This window comes from Lontra canadensis, unplaced genomic scaffold (assembly GCF_010015895.1).
Source record: "Lontra canadensis isolate GAN:19392208 unplaced genomic scaffold, GSC_riverotter_1.0 scaffold49, whole genome shotgun sequence".
Classification (NCBI taxonomy): domain Eukaryota; kingdom Metazoa; phylum Chordata; class Mammalia; order Carnivora; family Mustelidae; genus Lontra; species Lontra canadensis.
Window position 1 is genome coordinate 8856400 of NW_022631043.1, and position 19681 is coordinate 8876080.

General features: G+C 44.6%; 1 protein-coding gene across 3 annotated transcripts in view; it reads left to right on the forward strand.

Annotated features, from left to right (window-relative positions):
* Positions 1-9160: 9160 nt before the first annotated feature.
* The window catches only part of ADCY8 (adenylate cyclase 8), a 215718-nt gene continuing 205197 nt past the window's right edge, over positions 9161-19681 (forward strand). For 2 of the 3 annotated variants that reach the window (XM_032873519.1, XM_032873520.1), the window contains exon 1: positions 9883-10845. In XM_032873519.1, coding sequence (XP_032729410.1) covers positions 9883-10845 — 963 coding nt within the window. Of the gene's footprint in view, positions 10846-19681 lie in introns of all 3 variants that reach the window. The other variant, XM_032873521.1, reaches the window with a different exon arrangement.

Below are 19681 nucleotides of genomic sequence, written 5' to 3' on the forward strand. Positions count from 1 at the left end.
AGACAAAATGAGGTGGGAAGTGGTTCTTTCATGGATATAAGATTTCAGTCATGGAAGGTGATGAGGGATTCTGGGGGCATGCTGCACAATAGTGTATGTGCAGTTGGAAATATGGTACTGAAAACTTGGAGATTGCTGGGAGGGGATTTTTCTTCTTTTTTTTTTTTTTAATTAACATATAATGTATCATTTGCCTCAGGGGTACAGGTCTGTGAATCATCAGGATTACACATTCCACAGCAGTCACCATAGCACATACCCTCCCCAATGTCCATAATCCAGCCACCCTATCCCCTCCACCACCCCCCAGCAACCCTCAGTTTGTTTCATGAGATTAAGAGTTTCTTATGGTTTGTCTCCCTCCTGATCCCATCTTGTTTCCATTTTTCCTTCCCTACCCCCCACAACCCCCACTCTGCCTCTCAAATTCTTCATATCAGGGAGATCATATAATAATTGTCTTTCTCTGATTGACTTATTTCACTATGCGTAATAACCTCTAGTTCCATCCACGTCATTGCATATGGCAAGATTTCATTTCTTTGGATGGCTGCATAGTATTCCATTGTGTATATACACCACATCTTCTTTATCCATTCATCTGTCGTTGGACATCTGGGTTCTTTCCATAGTTTGGCTCTTGTGGACATTGCTGTTATAAACATTCGGGTGCACGTGCCCCTTTGGGTCACTACATTTATATCTTCGGGGTAAATACCCAGTAGTGCAATTGCTGGGTCAGAGGGTAGCTCTATCTCCCACTTTGTAAGGAAACTGGGAGGGGGTACTTTATATCATGTGTTTTGTTTTTTTTTTTTTCACAATAAAAAAGAGTGATGCATTCATATTTAGATGATCACAGCAGCTGATGAAAAGAGGCTGCTTATAACTAGAAAGACCTGTTCAGTCTACTACCATTACTAGGTGAGAGAGGATGGTGTCCAGAAATAAGAAAACAGCAGTGGAGGTGGCAGAACTATAAGAAAGTTGTCATCTGCTCTGTCAGTAATTAACAGATCTTATTAATTGAGTGAATGGAATAGGACGAGCTCATAAATATTAAGCATTTGCTACATGCGTTGAACCATACCAGGTGCTTTATGATGGATTGCCTGTGGTCTTCACAAAACCTAGAAAAGGCATTGTCTCCCTTATTAAGAAAGTTCCAAAGTGTTAAGGAATTTGTCAAGGTCACAGAGATACCACTTGTAAAGTTAGAACTCAAGAATGAGTCTTCCTGAGTAAAAAATCAACTCATTTCGCTAAACCATGACTTTAGGTAAACAAAATATTTAATGATTCTAGTAAGCATCTGAAGACTAGACCAAACATTTTGTTTACTTCTATCTGTATTAAGAAATCTACTTTACACTTTACATTATGCCCAGTACATGCAGTGTGTGTGTGTTTATGTGTGTGTGTAGCTCACACTATCTAAATCTATTTGATTCCTATTTGTGTAACAAAAGTTCAAAAATCAATTTGGAGAGTGAGAAATACCATGTCAAACTGAACTTTATGTTTTGTGAATTTCAGATACTGTAACACCAAGAATTTGATAAGGTATTTTACTGAAATTTTGTCAAATTTTCTTCTGTTCTTTACTTCAGAGAGGAAGAATTTGGATGCTAAAGAACGCCTTAGTATGGAGTATAGCAAGACATAAGTGTACTTGTTATTCTATTTTACTCTCTTTCATTAATTTATCCCTTAAATGCTAATTATGATCCACCAAGTAATTTTGCAATGTCTGATTTGGTTGGAACCCACACTGTAAAAAAGGAAGAAAGAAAGAAAGAAAGAAAGAAAGAAAGAAAGAAAGAAAGAAAGAAAGAAAGAAAGAAAGAAGGGAAGAAAGAAAGAAAAAGAAAGCATTGATTGGAGGGAAGAATGAATCTCATACATTTGTATATGTGAATCATATTTTGAGATATTAATTCATGGGGTTTGCTTTTGGGTTTTCCTCTTTTTCTTTGCCTTCATTCAAGCTTCCTTTAAATCACTTCCATAAGGAAGGAAGAGAAATCAAAAGTAATATTTTCATCTTTTGTTTTTATAAAAATATAATCCTGGAGGAGACCTTAAAGATTTTAGAGGTACGAGGAGTTTAAACTATAAGGAAGAATGCATGTGCACAGGGGGAAATCAGATGGCCTTGGAGGAAACATAAAGGATTTTCATCAGTCTAAAGGAGATATCCCCAATCTGGAGCAGGAAGAGAGACAGACAGACACAGAGAAAGTCCACAAGTCTTAACTAATGACTTTTCATAGTGTCCTGGAGAGGGTTCATCACCCCAGAGAGGAAGGGCAATGTGCTATATCGAGCACATGGGACCATCGGCAGACCTATGAAGACTCTCCCACTGGGACCATGAGAGTCAGACAAAAGACCCACTGCCTCAGGGTGACCTTTATGAAGGGAGAGCCAAAGACCAGAGGGCATGCACATTCACAAATGCACACCTTCCTGAGTGCACTGGGCACTGGGCACTGAGTAAGAGCCAAGAACCAGGGCATCTCCCCAGGATCAGAAGGGTACAAATGAAAGCCCTAGATGTGAGTTACATGTCTCATCATTTGGGTGAAACCAGAAATATATTGTTTTTTTAAAGATGAAGAAATGTATTTCTTTTATGCTTATTTAATGGACAGAGATCCATACATACAATTACATAAATGTGTATAAATACCTACATTATAATGTCATCTATAAATTTTTAGCTTGAATATTCTACATAAATCCCAAAGGTCTCCTTGGGTGATGGGGTTGGTAGTGGATGAAATACTTACAAAATAAGATGTTTTGTTTTACTGCAATAGCACTCAGGTATGGCTTGGGTTTTGTTTCTGTTTTTGTTTTTTCCCCAAAGACAATGAAGAAAATGATCTGCTTTATTTCTCACTGAGTCTGATCATTTTGTCCCAAAACTTCATATGTATGTCAAATTAAAAACAGGTCTTAAACCACAGCTAAAAGAGGTTTTGGTCCTATGGGTGAACTAGCTGGAAACTCTCATATTTTTTCTTTCATTATGACTTCTTTTAGCTAACTTCTTAATGGTTCCTCCAATGGGCTATATATGTGTGTGTTGTTAGTCTTATGCTTTCAATAAGTGAAGCCTTAGTAAGTGATGTCATAGTAAGTTCAGGCTGTAGTGAAATGAGAGACAAGGGAATCGTCTTTTTTCAGAAAATATTTATTTATTTATTTATATGTGAGTGGGGGAGGGTCAGAGGAAGAGAATCTCATGCAGACTCCCCACACCATGGAACCCCGTGTGGGGCTCCATCCCACCACCCTGAGATCATGACCTGAGCCAAAACCAAGAGTCCAACACTTAACCATTTGAGCCACCCATGTGCCCGGTGAATCACCTTTAAGAAGAAAAAAATGTTTAAGTCCCTGTAAGATATCTTCCTCTCACTTGACTGATGAATTCTACGTGTAGATATATTGTTTCAACATTATTTTCCCACTGATGAGACTGTCTTCTATTTCCAGGCACTAGAATCCGATAAAACTAGTTCCTGTGAAGATCCAAAATGTATACAAAGAGGTTCACCAACCCACCCATCCCCCAACCCCACCCCTGCCTTGGATTTTTCAAGGCAAAGAAAATACATGATAGGAGCAAAATAGATACGTTGTTTTTTCTATTGTACATTGCGTTGCATTCCAGATGAAATGTGAGTCCAAGGCTTATAATTCATACACTGTTTTCATGGATGAGCCCTACTTATTTTTTTTAATTGAAGTAGAGTTGACATGCAGTATTATACTAGTTCTAGGGCACACCATAATAATTTGACATTTATATACACTTTGAAATAATTGCCATGATAAAAAGTAAGCCTTACTTACTTTAGCCATTGACTTTTCCTGAAGTTCCATCAAAGCAGTTAATGCCTTTGATATTTCCTAAGAGCAGAGCTTCCAGGCAAGACAGGCATGTCTTCCCCCCACCTCCAGCTTTATTGAGGTATAGTTGAAAATGAAAAATGTGCATATTTAAAAATTGTAAAAATTGATATAAAATGTGAGTTCACCATCACAATCAGTAGTTAATACATCCATTGCCTCATGCTTTTACCATTTGCTTTGTTTTTTCTTTGTGTGTGGTGTGCGTTTAAGATGTACCTCTTAGCAAATTTCATGTACTTTTCCTTTAAGGATTTCCAGCTTTGGAAGCTGCCCTGTCACAAACACCCTCCTTCCCCTTGGAAACAGGATCTCTCTGGTTTCAGGTCCCCTTCCTGAACTGAGTCCATCTTTTCTTTTACATGTGAATATTTTATGTCTTCAGTGTCAGTGTTCCTAAGGGTATTTTGCAAAGGGCCCAGTGCTTATAAAATTTAAATTTATATATTACTGTACTTAACCTACCAAGTCAACGATGCATTGGAGGGAAATAAATTTCCTTTTTCTTAAACGTAAAGATGCATTGGAGGGAAATAAATTTCCTTTTCTTAAACGTATCTACTGTAAACAGGCCAGTGGCATGCATCAGCATCATAAAGCCAACAATGTTTTTTTCTAATAGGGCAAGAGGATGTTTCCCCCAGGACCACCCAGAGGAAGTAAAATAGACCAAAGTAATTATTTTGGTTAAATCCATTATATGAAAAACTGCTTTTTCAAAAACCATAAAAATAGTGTCTGTGGCTTGAACTGCCCAAAAAACAGACCCTCTACCCAAACAAGAATTAGTTCTCTTACTTGTATCTGCCATTCCGGTCATGCTACCAGACTTCTCAAAGGGTGAATTTCTCAGAAATCTCTTACTTAATTTGCATTTGGAAAGTTCAAATGTATTTGACAGTTTCATTCTTATCAGTCCTATTTAAATTAGGTCAACATTTGTTGACTACTTGTGACAGCATTTTTATTAAGCATGTGAAAGCTAGAATTATACGATCTAAATTTAATTGCTGGAATTTTGTTATCTATTAACCATGAGATCCCAGGCAAGTTACTTAGCTGCATGGACCCTGGGTATCTTAGTCAGTAAAATAGAAATAGCATTTTATTCTCTTTAACTCAGAGAATTGCTGCGATGCTTAAATAAGATGTTCATAAAGATCTTAAGTGCTCAATAAATTGTTGTTAATCTTATTATCTTCATGTACACTTGGGAAAATTATTAAAGGGAAACCTCACTGAAGTTGAGTAGGGGGGTTGGAGGGGGGAGCCATACCAGGAAGAAACAGAATTACAGAAAGAATTGTAATAATAGGCTCCAACAGAAGACTCATCGACAGGAAAAAATGATCAGTTCCAAGCCCACAACCTGGAAAGACCTACTCTGAATCTTCAAGAAATCCACTACCCCAGCAACTTACCTATAAGAAACTAGCATCACCCTAAACTCTTGCCTTTCTCCAATGGACTTGCTTTCAAAACAACCCTTCCCAATTTCCTCCTTTTTCTCCATAAAATAATGTTCCTCTCCTTTGTTTGTTGGACTGGCCTACAGTTATTCCATAGTTTGCATGTCCCAAATTGTTATTCCTAAGTAAACCCATTTTCTCCTGGTAAAATAACTCATGGCTTTATGTTTAAGGTTAATACTCTAGTTGCTAGAAACTGGAAGTTATAGGCCCAAGGAAAATCAGTTCTCTCCTTTAATGAGTTCACTGCTTCATGGGGAGAAGTGAGAGACAATTGGGTGAACAAATGGGACAGAGCCAGTCCCTACAGTAAGTACCACCCTAGCAGTACCAGAATAGACTGGCTGACAAAAGAGAAGTGTCCACCAAGAAGACAACAAGACTAAAGCAACCAAATATGTTTATTTGCATTCTTAGGAATTGCAATCCAAGAGATACATAAGACACAGAATCCACAGGAGTCAAACATGTGCCCTGAAATGTGAGAGTGGTGCACAGGTTTATAAAGGCAAAACCCACAAGCCTATATAAATTGATTTGAAAGAATTATGATTGGTGCTGGCAGAGTTTGAAGGGACTTTCTATACATGGCTGGATATTTGGCTAACAGGTGTTACATTTTCTCTATTTCAGTCCAAAGTAGGAGGATGTGTTCTAAAAGGTGGTAGATCTGTAATTGACAAACGCCAAAAGTTCTGAGAACTACAACAGGGGATGGGCCTAGGCTGTACTTCCTTGAGATTCTTCTGACTCTATTTTGAGTGACCCTTTTAGCAATGCCTCCTCATGTTGGAAGCTTCTTTCACAGAGGCAGTTCTTAATTTTCACTGGGAATATCAGGAAAGGATTTGCACAGAGACATTGCCCAGGCTTTGCAGGATGAGATGAGTAGTATTTTGAAGGAAGGAAATGGCAGGGGGAGAGAGGAAGACACGGAGCCTTTCCAAGAGAAGGCTTCCTCCATGTACAAAAAGATGTGAATTTGAGAAGTACTGTCCCTGAACATAGCCAACACCCACTCATAATAAATAGACAGGGGACAAGTGAAAGCATGATGAGAGGCCCATTGTAGCCTCAAAGTAGTATGTTAACTTGTTTTAAGTGATAATCATTTGTTGGTTTGCATCTTCCAAAAAACTTTTCAATATTTGTGTAAAGGTAAAGTTGTCATTGGAAAACAAAATGCTTTGGGGACTGAATGGCACTGTGTTGCCCCCAAAAGAAGAAGAATTGAATCCAATTGCCTTCCGTGCTCTTCTTTTAAAATAACCTGTTCTAACATCCCTTAACAGCAAAGAAAATTTCAGAGGAGTCAGTTGACCAGATGCAACGTTTTCTCCCTGATATGTTAGTTTCAACCTGAGTTCATTAAATTCATTGGTTTTTTGGTTTTTGGTTTTTGGTTTTTGTTTTTTTATGTAGCGTGCTATGCTCATTCATCAGCCTGAGTCATTTTATCTGATTGGGTCCAATCTCCCCCTCCTTGGCATGCCTACTTTGTTGCTGAATAAATCATCCTGGGATATGTCCAGAGGAAGATTTTCATAGGAAAGTTCCATCTGCATTCAACCCCTCATTTATTCAGGCTGAGTTCTCAGGCTCCCAAGGAGAAAGATTGAAAAAATAAAGAGGTGTCTTCCACTGCCAAGTTTACTAATACGGTCATTAGCACAAATGACTTGGGGCAATGCCTGAGAGAGGATACAGCTGGGCACACATTCTGGCATAGGGTATGCAGGAACCTGCCTCCCTGCCCCACCAGCCTTCTGCCCTCTTTGGGCTCCCTCCTCAAGTCAAGACACTTATTACCTGCCAGAATTTCAGGAGACCTGGGGATGCAGAGTCCAAGCAATTTAGAAAGGGAGAAGCAAGCAGTGTTTCTTTTCTGGACTGATTTCATTCATGTCTAGATAACTTCAAAATTGAGTTTTGGAGTGCACTTTGCCCTTTACCTCCAGCCCCTTGGGAGTGGGACAGCTACTATGGGAGATCTTTATAGCTAAATTAATTCACCCACAGATCGGCCTAAAAGTAGAACCAACTTTCTTTCTGTTTAAAATTGAGCACTTAATTTTGTTCTCTTGAGAGATGGTCAACTACAACTCTAAAGGCCTAGTATTAAAGGAGTTTTTCAGGGTGTATATTACATCCCAGAAATCTACTGTTAAGGGATAGGGGGAAATGTCAGTCGTCTTCTCTCTTGGGATTCTCTGTACAAGGCAGTGGACCAGTTCTGGATTTAAAGCGAAAACCATGGGTGTGAATAAAAAAGAATAAAAAGGAAAGAATTAAATCTCGTGTTTCTGGGACACAGTGAACCCAAATAACCCTGGAGATAGAGTATGTGGTTGGGGAAGGGAGCCATTCAAAGCTATTCCCCACTCAGGGCAGGCAGAGAGAGGGGAGTTTCTCCTCGGGGGAGCGGGGGAAATCTCTCATTCTGGAGTGCTAAGGGGGGCAGACAGGCGGTCTTCTGGGCTTTCACTGGACGCCACCGGGAGCTGAGAAAGCGCCCAGGGCCTGACGTCACTGGCCATCAGCTGACTGTTCAGGGCCCGGGCTCCACCGGCTGTAGCCGCAGTTGCGGTGGCAGACGTGGCGGCCGCCGCGGTTCCACCACCTGCAGCCGGGCTCGGGACTGCAGCTACCACACTTAACTTGCCGCACCCGGACCGGGCGCTTCCGCTTGGCCGGGCGCGGAACCCGGAGGGCGCGAAACCCGGGCTTGAGCCGGCTTCGGGAAATGTTTTCTCCCACGTCCTCCCCCTCTCCTCCTACTGTAAGCAGGGAGAAACTTGGAGTGCGCGGCACTCAGAGGACGAGCCCTCCAGTCCTCGGGATTGGTGTAGCAAATACTCTTGCTAGAAGCCGTCTCTACAATTGCGGCTTCTTGCTTTAAGCCAGATAGCTGGTATCACCAAAAGATGCCCAGGTGGGGAGGACGGAAAGGAGACCCTCTATTTCATCGCGTTGGGCTTTAGGAGTCCGTGGGCAGAGCGGCCTACGAGTCCTGGCTCTGCACCTGCCGAGGACCCAAGCCAGTGCCTAAAAAAGAATAGCGGAGGAACCGGCCCGCGCGGCCAGCTGGAGCGCTGGATACTCGCGCGGGGGGAGGCCGGGGCGCCCGTGGTCGTCCTCACCCACGCCGGCCTGTGCGTGTTGCTACCTCCAAGACCTGGGGCGTCCTGGACATATCTGGGTGCCAACTTCCCGCCACCACCCCCACCCGGTTCCGGGGGCGTGGCTTGAGTGAGGGCGGGTTTAAGTCCCCGCGGGTGTCTGACCGAACTGACAGGTCTCCAAATTCCTCCCCGCTGCCGGCTGCCCGCCGCGCGCTTCAGAGCGCCAGGGTGGCACGAGGCGCGTTCCCTGGGTCCCGTGGCCTCTCAGTCGACTTCCTCGCGGTTTCCGGCCTCCCTCCTCGTCCAAACCTTACACGCGCCGCACCCGCCAAGCTTCGGTTCTCAGCGTCAGGGATCCGCACCGGTGGCTTCTCAGCGATCTCAGAGCTGTTGGCTTCGGAGCCCTTCCCACTTTTCCCTGCCCCCGCCTCCCAGCTCCGGGCCAAACGGACTCCGAAGAGCGAAGTGAAGGGAATAGGAACTGTGGGCTCCGACCCCTCGGAAGCACAACTGGAAGGGCTGGCCTCGCTTTCTAACCGCGACTGGGACCCTGCCGCCCTCCCCCTTCCCCGGGGCATGCGACGGGCCAGAGCCAGCGCCGCGCGGTCAGTCCTCGAGCTGGAAGAGGAGACAGCCAGAGATGAGCCGAGGAGGGAGCCCCAGCACACCCCCTGCTCCAAATTAACTGTTTGGTGACTTTTGAGTCCCGAGGATACCACCTCTTCAACCTTCCGCGGGGCACCCCGCCACCTCCTGGTCCCCCACACCTCCCCCTTCTTTGCCCCCGCCCCCAGCTCCGCCCCGCTCCCCATCCCAGCGCAATGGAGTTCTCCGAAGGTCTCTGCTCCAGCCACAGCGGCTAACTTCGCACCCGCAGCCGCAGCGGGTTACCCTTAGCCAGTCCTCTTGCAGCCGCCGAGTCGTGGGTATCCCGAGCCCAGTGCCGCAGCCAGGACCCACCCGGAGCACAGCAGAAAGGAGCACGGCGCCCAGGCGCCTCTTGGAGAGCAAAGGCTGCGCCAAGACGCTGAGCCGAGGAGTGGCCGAGAAGCCTGAGCCCGAGAAGGGGGCTGCGTGGCTCAAAGCGCCGCGGCTTCTGCGGACACCACCCTCCCACCCCAGCTGCGCGGTTTGTCTGGAGGTTGGCGCGCAAGGACGCAGGGGTCTGCGGCGATCTTCCAGACGCCCTTTGCCCCGGGGCGCACTATGACCTGACGCGCGGGCCTCCTGTTCAAGGCTCGCGCGACCGGGCGGCCGGGGATACCAGGGCTCGCCGCCGAGCTCGCGCCAGGCCGCGGTGGGGTCTTTGGGACCCTTCCCCCCAGCTGCCTCCTTCTTGCTCTGCGCCTCCCCGCCTGCGGCCCGGCGCCATGGAGCTCTCCGATGTGCGCTGCCTAAGCGGCGGCGAGGAACTCTACACCATCCACCCGACGCCCCCGGCCGGCGACGGCGGGAGCGGCTTTCGGCCGCAGCGGCTGCTGTGGCAGACGGCGGTGAGGCATATCACCGAGCAGCGCTTCATTCACGGGCACCGGGGTAGCGGCGGCAGCAGCGGGAGTAGAGGCTCCGGCAAAGCCTCGGACCCTGCAGGCGGCGGCCCCAACCATCACGCGGCGCAGCTGTCCGGCGAATCGGCGCTGCCCCTCTACTCGCTGGGCCCCGGGGAGAGAGCTCCCAGTACCGGTGGCACCAAAGTCTTCCCGGAACGCAGCGGGAGCGGCAGCGGCAGCGGGAGCGGGGGCGGGGGTGATCTGGGCTTCCTGCACCTCGACTGTGCCCCGAGCAACTCGGATTTCTTCCTCAACGGGGGCTACAGCTACCGAGGGGTCATTTTCCCCACTCTGCGCAACTCCTTCAAGTCCCGGGATCTGGAGCGCCTCTACCAGCGCTATTTCCTGGGCCAGAGGCGCAAATCCGAGGTGGTGATGAATGTGCTGGACGTGCTGACCAAACTCACCTTGTTGGTCCTCCACCTGAGCCTGGCTTCGGCCCCGATGGACCCTCTCAAAGGCATCCTCCTGGGCTTCTTCACTGGCATCGAGGTGGTGATCTGCGCCCTGGTGGTGGTCAGGAAGGACACCACCTCCCACACGTACCTGCAGTACAGTGGCGTGGTCACTTGGGTGGCCATGACCACCCAGATCTTGGCAGCAGGCCTTGGCTACGGGCTTCTGGGTGATGGCATCGGTTACGTTCTTTTCACACTGTTCGCCACCTACAGCATGCTGCCGCTGCCGCTCACCTGGGCCATCCTGGCCGGCCTAGGCACCTCTCTGCTGCAGGTGGCCCTGCAGGCGGCCATTCCTCGGCTGGCTGTCATTTCCGTCAACCAGGTAACTCCTTCCTGCCTTGCTCTTCCCCCTCCCCTGCCCACTCCCCGGGGTTATTTAGAAGTAGTTTTCCCGGACGCCTCTCTCCTCGCCTGGCACAGTGCCTCCTACTTGGGAGGTCCTCGGTGTTGGTGGGATGGCATTTTGCTCATCGTAGAGTTGGAACTAAATGACCTCTAAAGTTTCTCCCAGCCCTGCCCTTCTTCTCTTCTGCTTCTGTGAGTAATTCTTCTCGGACAATCAGCTAAGAAACAGCCTTCTTTCTCCTCTGCACACGTCCCCCAGGGTCTGTAGTCTCCAGAGAGGAGGAGAAGCATCCCAATTTAGAAGGTGACCCATTCCTTTAACGGCTTTTACTCACAAGAGTCACAGCAGGATGTGGTAAGGACTCTGGGATTCAGAGTTGGGTTTCTGTGTATCTCTGTGCCACAAACCCTCAGTTCTGGAAGGCAATAGCATTTGTTGAACACATAGCAATTGCTGGTGGGGACCCTACCTATGTTATATCATCCAGTCCTTCAGACGGTTCCAAGATACGTATTTTACTTGGGAATTCTTTACTGCCTTGGGGTCCTAAGAGGATATCTTCTCTTATCATAGGATCTGAACCCAGTGCTTTGCATAGATCAGCCTCATCTCGGGCCGGTAGTGTGGGAAGGAAGTGTCTTTGGCAAAGAATGCAAGTTTTGCTTAATTGATAAAGGGCATTTTGATATAGATGGTCTGAAATATTTAAGTGGAACCCGACCTCCGATCTCTTTTCTTCCTTTCTTCCTGTCTTTCCCATTAAATAGGGATGTGTTTCTGGGAACAGAGTTCCCATTGTCTGTGAAGGAGAAGATGGATGATGACTTTATTGTTGAAATTCATTAAAATCAATAGATAATTGACACTTCGTTTGCCAAATGTCTGATAGATAGCAGGAGATTAAATTTGGGGGTTTCTCCATAAAAGTGAGAGAAACATGTCAGCCTCCACACAGGAGGCTGACACGGGTGCTTGGACGGGGGCCTGCTTCGCATGTTCCTACTCCAGGCTCAGCCTCAGCCACTCTGCTCTATTGGAAGCTTAAAAACTCCTCTTCCTTGTGTTCGGGTTTGAAGACATTGTTGAATAACCAGGTACGACACCTCTGAAATTTGCTCGTGGTTTCTGGAATGCTGGCACCTATAGAGCCCTTTACCCATCATCGACCTCCTGGGCTTCTAGTGGATTTGGGATTCTTGCTCTTCTCTGATGGCTCTGTATCCATTTGCTCTGTATCCATTTGCTCAGGTTACGTATCTTTTACAGTGCTTTTTGAAGTCTCCCTGGGCAGAGCAGAGTATTATAAAGTACATGGCTGTGATCATCAAGCATGAAATGTGGAGATGAGAGCCTCTGTGAGTAAGGGCTGACCAGCTGAACTTGGCCTTAATAAGATGGTAATGAATGCTTTCTTGAAATTACCATGAACCTTTAATACCTCCATCTGATAACGTCTCCATTTGTGATTGTGTAAAATATGCCTTCAGAACTGTGTTTCTCAGTCTTCACACGTGGCTCTGAACCCTGCTAGCCTTTGAAAGTCTCAATTTCTTCCAAGCCCTCTTTTTGCATTTTCTTCTTTATGTATCTCCGCATCATCAGACTGTCCTTCCGCATCTCAACCACCTCTTTTTCCTTCCCCTCCTTCTTTTCCTTTATTTTTTTCACTGTGAGTTGTTTTCATGATATAGGATAGGTATCTGCTCATTTGCAGAAAATCCCATAGGTCATCACCCACAGCTTTCCACGCGGTAACCTTCCTTAGCACACATCGCAGAGACTTCATCAAGTGAGTTTGGGATAGTATTTAGAATAACAACATCCCAAGTGGCAAATGATGAATATTTGCAAGGTTCTAAGTATAGAGACGCTTTGCTTGCCAAATGAATCCAGAAAGTAAATTTTGGCTTCATATTTGTTTTATGCTCTACTCAAATACTACCAGATGGGAGAAGATTAAAAATAACCCCCAAATGTCTTCCCACTCCCATCCCGAGATAAACAGTCCTTCACTTGAAAACCAAGGTCCAGGTACGTGCAAACCAAGCTCATTTGACTCTCTGTTTGGGTAGAAATTGTAGATGAACTGCGGTTTCCCAGTGGAGTCAGCTAGCTTTTTACCAGATTCCTAACCAACAGCCTGAGCGCTCTTCTCTTGCTTCAGGTGCTGAAAAGACCTTTATGGGTTAGGCTACAAAATGTTTTCCTTTGGCGCCCTCTAGAGGTCCAAACTTCTTCCTTAGATCTTGCAGGTGAGTGACATGGAGAATTAATTGCTTTTTAAAACATCTCTGATTTTTGAATAGCTACCTTTTAGTTTTCCCTGTTTGGGAACATACAAGGCATGCCCTGCAAATGACCGCTTATAGCAATTAGATTAACACCCTAACTCTTTACCAGGGTCACTCGGTCCCCTTACAAACAAGTTGCTCCTTCTCTCTCTAATTATGTTTCCTTCTCTTCTCCTCCTCAGGCTTCAAATACACGGTACCTTTCTCCGCTTTCAGAGATCCTGAGCTCTTTCCCCACTTCTTAGCCTTTGTGCCTGCCACTTAAAATGATTTTCCCCAGGTCTCTCCATGACTGAGACATTCTCATTATTCTGGACTCCGTTTACATGCTGCTCCCTAGTACTTGGCTTGTTTTATTTTCTCCTGAGCACGTTCACTATCTGAAATTATCTCATTTGTTTTTATTTGCTCTGTTTTTCACCCACCCCCACAGGAACATAAACACCACGTAAGGGCATAGACATCTATGTGTTCACCAATTTATCCTCAGCACCTAGAAAAATGCCAGCCAGCCAGCAGGTACTCAGCACACACACACACACTGAATGAACAAGACTGTCCAATGCAAAGGTAATATTATAAAATATCCAAGCCCCCTCACATTGCGCTGGTAAAAGATTTCTATGTGCACAATCACTTGTGAGTTATATGTGCATTAAGCAGTATTTTATATATAAACGCCTTTGACAAAACCAAGGCACAATGATAATCCTTCACACTGGCCCAATGCTTTACATGTAACTAAGGGCCTTTACATATATTATCACATCTAATGATGTCAAACAGATGGTATCCTTCATTTTCCTTTCATAGAAGAAAGAACAAATTCCTGGGAACTTTAAAGAGATATCCCAAAGACGGTGAGCCCAACAAGTGATGAGAACACGATTCAAATCCTAGCTCCAAAGTCATTCTTTCTTGAGAAACTTTCTGAGTGTTTCTTTCCAAACCCACATTTGAATTGACTCAAGACTAAGGAGTACCTGCTTCACTACTCAGGAGGGCAATACCCAGTATAGCACACGAATGAACATTTAATGAAAAAAAAAACAAAGGGAAACCATGAGAGAAAAATGTCTGACTTTCTAGGCATAGGCTTTTTTTTTTTTTTTTTCTGACAGAGAGAGAGATCACAAGTAGATAGAGAGACAGGCAGAGAAAGAGGGGGAAGCAGGATCCCTGCTGAGCAGAGAGCTTAATGTGGGCCTCCATCCCAGAACCCTGGTATCATGACCTGAGCCGAAGGCAGAGGCTTTAAGCCACTGAGCCACCCAGATGCCCCTCTAGGCATAGGCTTTTTGTGGCTAGCTCATCATCTTGCTCAGCCGGATACAAACTTGTCAAGTGAAGGCCGTTGATGCTGGAATATCATCTTTCTCCACATTCATCTTGATTCCCATCAGAGAATGGCTCACATTTAACTTAGCATTTTCAAGAAGCAAAAAGCTACATCAGAGTGTAAAGTGAACACACCTCAGCAACTGTTTCACTTACTGAAAATGCCATTTTCAAAAGTAACAAATGAGTCAATGATTGTCTTCCCTTGCCTAACCCAGGCTATGAGAATCTGTTTCTGTTCCTTTCCTCCTGGTGGAAACTACATCCGCGATTTGACAGGGTAACAACCAAGCTGCAAATCTCTGCAGATGCCCTATGTGAAGAGACAGGGCCTTGTGTTCATTTAAATCATCATATGCTTTCCACTGTGGACACAAGATACAACTGGCTACCCAGGAGGTTCCTTGCCATCAGCACAGAGATAGCTTATGTTTTCTCCATTCAGTGAACCGTTAGACTTAATTCATAGACTTCCCACCCAAATTAAGGGATATTATCCTATATAATATATAATAGGAATATATTATCCTATTATATAGGACCACCCATGTATGTTCTAGGTCCCAAGTGGCATTGGAGATATGAGGAACTTTCAGAAGGTTCAGAGCTCAGTTCAAAGGGTTGCTTTTCTATCCACCCTGACAAAGCTCAGTTATAGGTAACTAGAGGGCTGCAGCCATTCCTTCCTCGGGGTACTTCATCTACCTCAAGTTAAATCTGCTTCATGGACATCATTCAGGTCACCAATAGTAGTGCCTTTGTCCAGAGATGACACGGATTTTTTTCTCCACCTCTTAAATTGTTTATCCTGCCAGTTCACTTTATCCATCTAAAACTTTATTATAAAATCAAGGAATATGTATGGATAAAATATTAATACTGAGGTCTTATTTGCCAGATTCTTTCGTGGCTCAGGTAAATCCTAAAAACTGTCGCTGTAATTTGCATTTTATTCTATCTTAATTGCCGGTGATGGTAACGTGAGCTACCTAACATTTGGAACTCATCTTGTTCTCATTCTTCAGCTCATTAGTGATAAAATGGTGAAGATCAGTTAGTTATTGGAAAACTGAGAGGCAGCATTATATAACCAGAAAGATAGCTGCATTATATTTCCCCTCAGGGATTCTGAAATGTTAAAGCTTGTGACTAATTAGTCTTCTGTACCTCTTAGGCCGATAAGCAGAAGTGTCAGAGTAAAGGGGATTTCTCCAAGATAACTCTAGGAGCAAAAGCAGCCAGGTATGCAAATCCAGGTGAGGTAGTGCTCAAGGTCATGCTGTCAGATCTGAATTTCCATGAAGCATTTTCTTTACTGTCTTACACAAATCCCATCAAACAATAGAGGCTAGAGCCAGAAAAAATACTAATTAAATCATGATCGTTAAATTTGACTAATAATGAGGGACTTTTAGCTTAATTTGGCCTTTAAAAAATCCTTTGGGAGAAAATTCATTTTGTACTGGGTAATATAGTGATTAATGGTACGAGCTGGTGGGGGTCAGGTGAGATGCGGCCTTTGTACATGCTTTCGAATCATTCCTGCTGATTTAGGGGAACCTGGGTAGCTTGGTCCGTTGAGTGTCTGACTGTTGATTTCCGCTCAGGTCATGGTCTCAAGGTAGTAAGATCTAGCCCCACAGTGGCTCCTCATTCAGCTGGGGGGGGGCAGTCTGCTTGAGATTATCTCTCTCTCTCTCCTTCTCCGTCTGCCTCTCCTCCGGGGTGTTCACGCACATGCTCTCACTCTCTCCCTCAAAATAAGTAAATCTTTAAAACATATAAAGAATGTATTTCTGATTATTTACATGAAGGATTGGCTTCACAGTAAACATAGAGTCAGCATAATAGAATCATCAATATCTCTCCCCTCATTTGTGAAATTTGAACATAAGTGTATATTCTGTGTTCTTTGTCTAAATCTGCTAACTCAAATCAAATCAAAGGAATTGTAGGACTACTTAATGCACATACACCAAATGGCACATAATTTAAATCACCCCAATTTGGTGGTTAGTATCAGTGTAAGTGTTTACTTCAAAACACAAAATATCCATTAAGTGAGTGTAACTGGGCTTCTATTTAACGCACCTTGCTAGCTATGGTGTGCATTTTTTAAAAACTCCAAATACATCCGTTTCTGTACATTTTCCTTCAGCAAATTCATATAGGCTTAAAAAACTAATTGCAGTGTCCCCAGCATGTGTCAGAAAATGTGTTTCAAAATGAGATTTGACTGTCACCATTCCCAAGAGTTTCCTCTGAATGCAAGGAAATGGAAATATTACTTTTTCTTTCTTGTGAAAAATGCCCAGAGACTGTCCTTTTTGGTTCTAATCCTCCCTCCCTCCCCCAACCCTTCCTTTCTTCCTTCAATCTCTTCCTTCCTCCCCCCCCCCCTTTTTTTTTTTTTTTTTGGGGGTGATAGAGATGTAGGCTTTGCAAAGGATATTTTTAATGACTGCTGGAGTGACCAGTTAAATCCCTTCAGCCCTGTCCTGTACCCCTTGGCCCTAGAGTTGCAAATAGGCTTGGTGCCTATGTATTTAGAGACAGTTGTAAAATGACTGTAAGTTGTGTGCGCTGCAAGACTGAATGATGAATTTGTTTTCCTTCATATCCGGTAATGTCACCTGACTGGTATCGGTGGGTCAGAGCATAATTAGATCATAACCGGGAAGGCTGGGAGGACTTTTCCTTCTGGTGCAGCTGCTGCAATGTCATGCTAAGTAGGCCAAATGCATTAGTCATATTTACACCTTGATGACTGATGGCATTGTAAGAGCTCATCAAAAATAAGTGAAACCAAGTATAAAAAGGAAAGATTAAAAAAAAAAAAGCTTATCCCACATTCAGTGCTGCTGGTAACGTGTAATCAGAGGATACTACTACAATGATGCTGCCGTGACATTTCACTGTTGTCTAAATATTTCTTGGGATGCTAATTTATTCATTTCACAAGTGTATCTCTTTTAGTTGATCCTACATGGGTTTATTTTCAGAACATAAGAGACGCTTGCAATATCCCTCTCAAACCTTTCCTCTTCCCCACAAGTGGGCACAATAGTAACCCTTCAAGAAACCAGCAGGTCCAGAATCTTCAGTTGGACAACTTATCAGTTCACCTGACGTATGGATTTTTTTTTAATTTTTTTTAATTTATTTGACAGGTAGAGATCACAAGTAGATGGAGAGGCAGGCAAAGAGAGAGAGGAGGAAGCAGGTTTCTGCTGAGCAGAGAGGCCAATGTGGGGCTCGATCCCAGAACCCTGGGAACATGACCTGAGCTGAAGGCAGAGGCTTTAACCCACTGAGCCACCCAGGTGCCCCTGACGTATGGATTCTGAAGCATGTTCTTTGTTTTCTCTGGGCTGGAAATCAAGGTAACAGAAACTGAAGGTTGGCAGGTTTCTGTGGTACATAGCTTTGAACCTTAGTTAAGCAAGAGGATGGCTCCTGGAAGTAATTTTGTGCCTGGCTTTTCTCAGGGCCTGAGTGTAGGAATGACACCTCCCCCAGCCAGCCACGGTAGAGCAGTGGACATCCCGACCATCTGCCCTATGCTTTCCCAGGAAATGTAACTGGACTTACACACTCAAATTATATCATGTGCGTTTTGTTTATGAAAGCCTATTTTAAGGAGTCAGGTCAGTTAAGCAGTTCTTGGAAGCCAGATCTTCTCACTCCAAGATTTCACCGTCAGGCCTGCAGGGTACAGAAAGAGCAAGGTAGATTAATTAACCACTGAGTTGCCAGACATTCTGAGGGAGGCCAGGCCACAGGCTGGTAGGAATAAAAGCTATGCTATCTGTAAATGCAACCGTGTGACCACCTCCCCAACCAATGAACTGGGGTTATAACTCAGTGCATTGTCAGATAAACCTGCCAGTCTTTGTTTCTTGGATAGCTGTGATTTGATATTTGAATTTCAATTTGCAAGATCATGTATTTTCATAGGTGCAATATCTTATACATTCCTTACCTCCTGGGAGTTTCTTCCCCTTCTGTCCCACGTCCTCCTGTCTTTTATGCCATAATGTCTTTTTTTTTAAGATTTTATTGATTTATTTGACAGAGAGAGAGAGAGATCACAAGTAGGCAGAGCAGTAGGCAGAGAGAGAGGGGGAACCAGGCTCCGTGCTGAGCAGAGAGCCCGATGCGGGGCTGGATCCCAGGACCCTGAGATCATGACCTGAGCTGAAGGCAGCGGCTTAACCTACTGAGCCACCCAGGTGCCTCTATGCCATAATGTCTTTGAAGCACAAAATTCCCCCAAATCAGGAAATGATAAAATTCTGCATGGTGAGGGACATGAGCTAGATGGGAAATCAAATCACATTTATGGGGTTTTTTAGGAGGAAATTTTAAAAACTGCCCTCTCGATGTAGAGTGTTTACCGGTATGAAGTTTTCACATGAAACAAGAACTATCACCATTTTCTTGGATAAACAACACATCTTATCCTATGTCAGCTAGCTTTCCAGCTGACTGGAGGAAACCATTTCAAAATCTTTTTTTTTTTTTTCTTTTTACAATTACGTGCTGAATACACACGATTGCTTATAAAACAGGGATGACCAAGGATTAGGGGGTGCATAATCAAAATATATGTATTTCTTTAACTTAGAACATGGGAAGATGAGATGCAGCATAAACAATTTACAGAACAAGACCAAGTAAAAAGGAAGAACCATCAGAAGCCTAGGGATATGGGATGTAGAAGAGATATGGTGGGTGTTCTCAGATATGTGGGGTGCTATCACAGTGAAGAGAGACTCATTATTTTACGTGACTCCCCTGGGACAGAATAAAGATCAACTGATGGTCACTATAGTGTGAGAGATTTGGGTTCATCTAAAGCCATGATTTTATAACAAACAGACCTGCCTGGGGGGGCTGCTTTTTGAAGTGATGACCTCCCTGTCATGGGGGTTCTTCAAAGGAAATTTGTACAACAACCCATCAGGGATGGCCTAAAGTAGATTCCATACCAGAAGGACTTTTCCTTAAGGTCAGTTGAAAGCCACTGGGTGTTTTTCTCCAAGCCATCATGGCCTCTTTGCAGGCAGGAAAAAGAAGAGGGCAAAAGGCAAAAGGTTAAGATGGTCGACAAACATTTGCCAACTGAAGAGGTTGCCCTTTTAGGAGCTCTTCTGGGATCCCTGCCCAATAACATCTGCTTA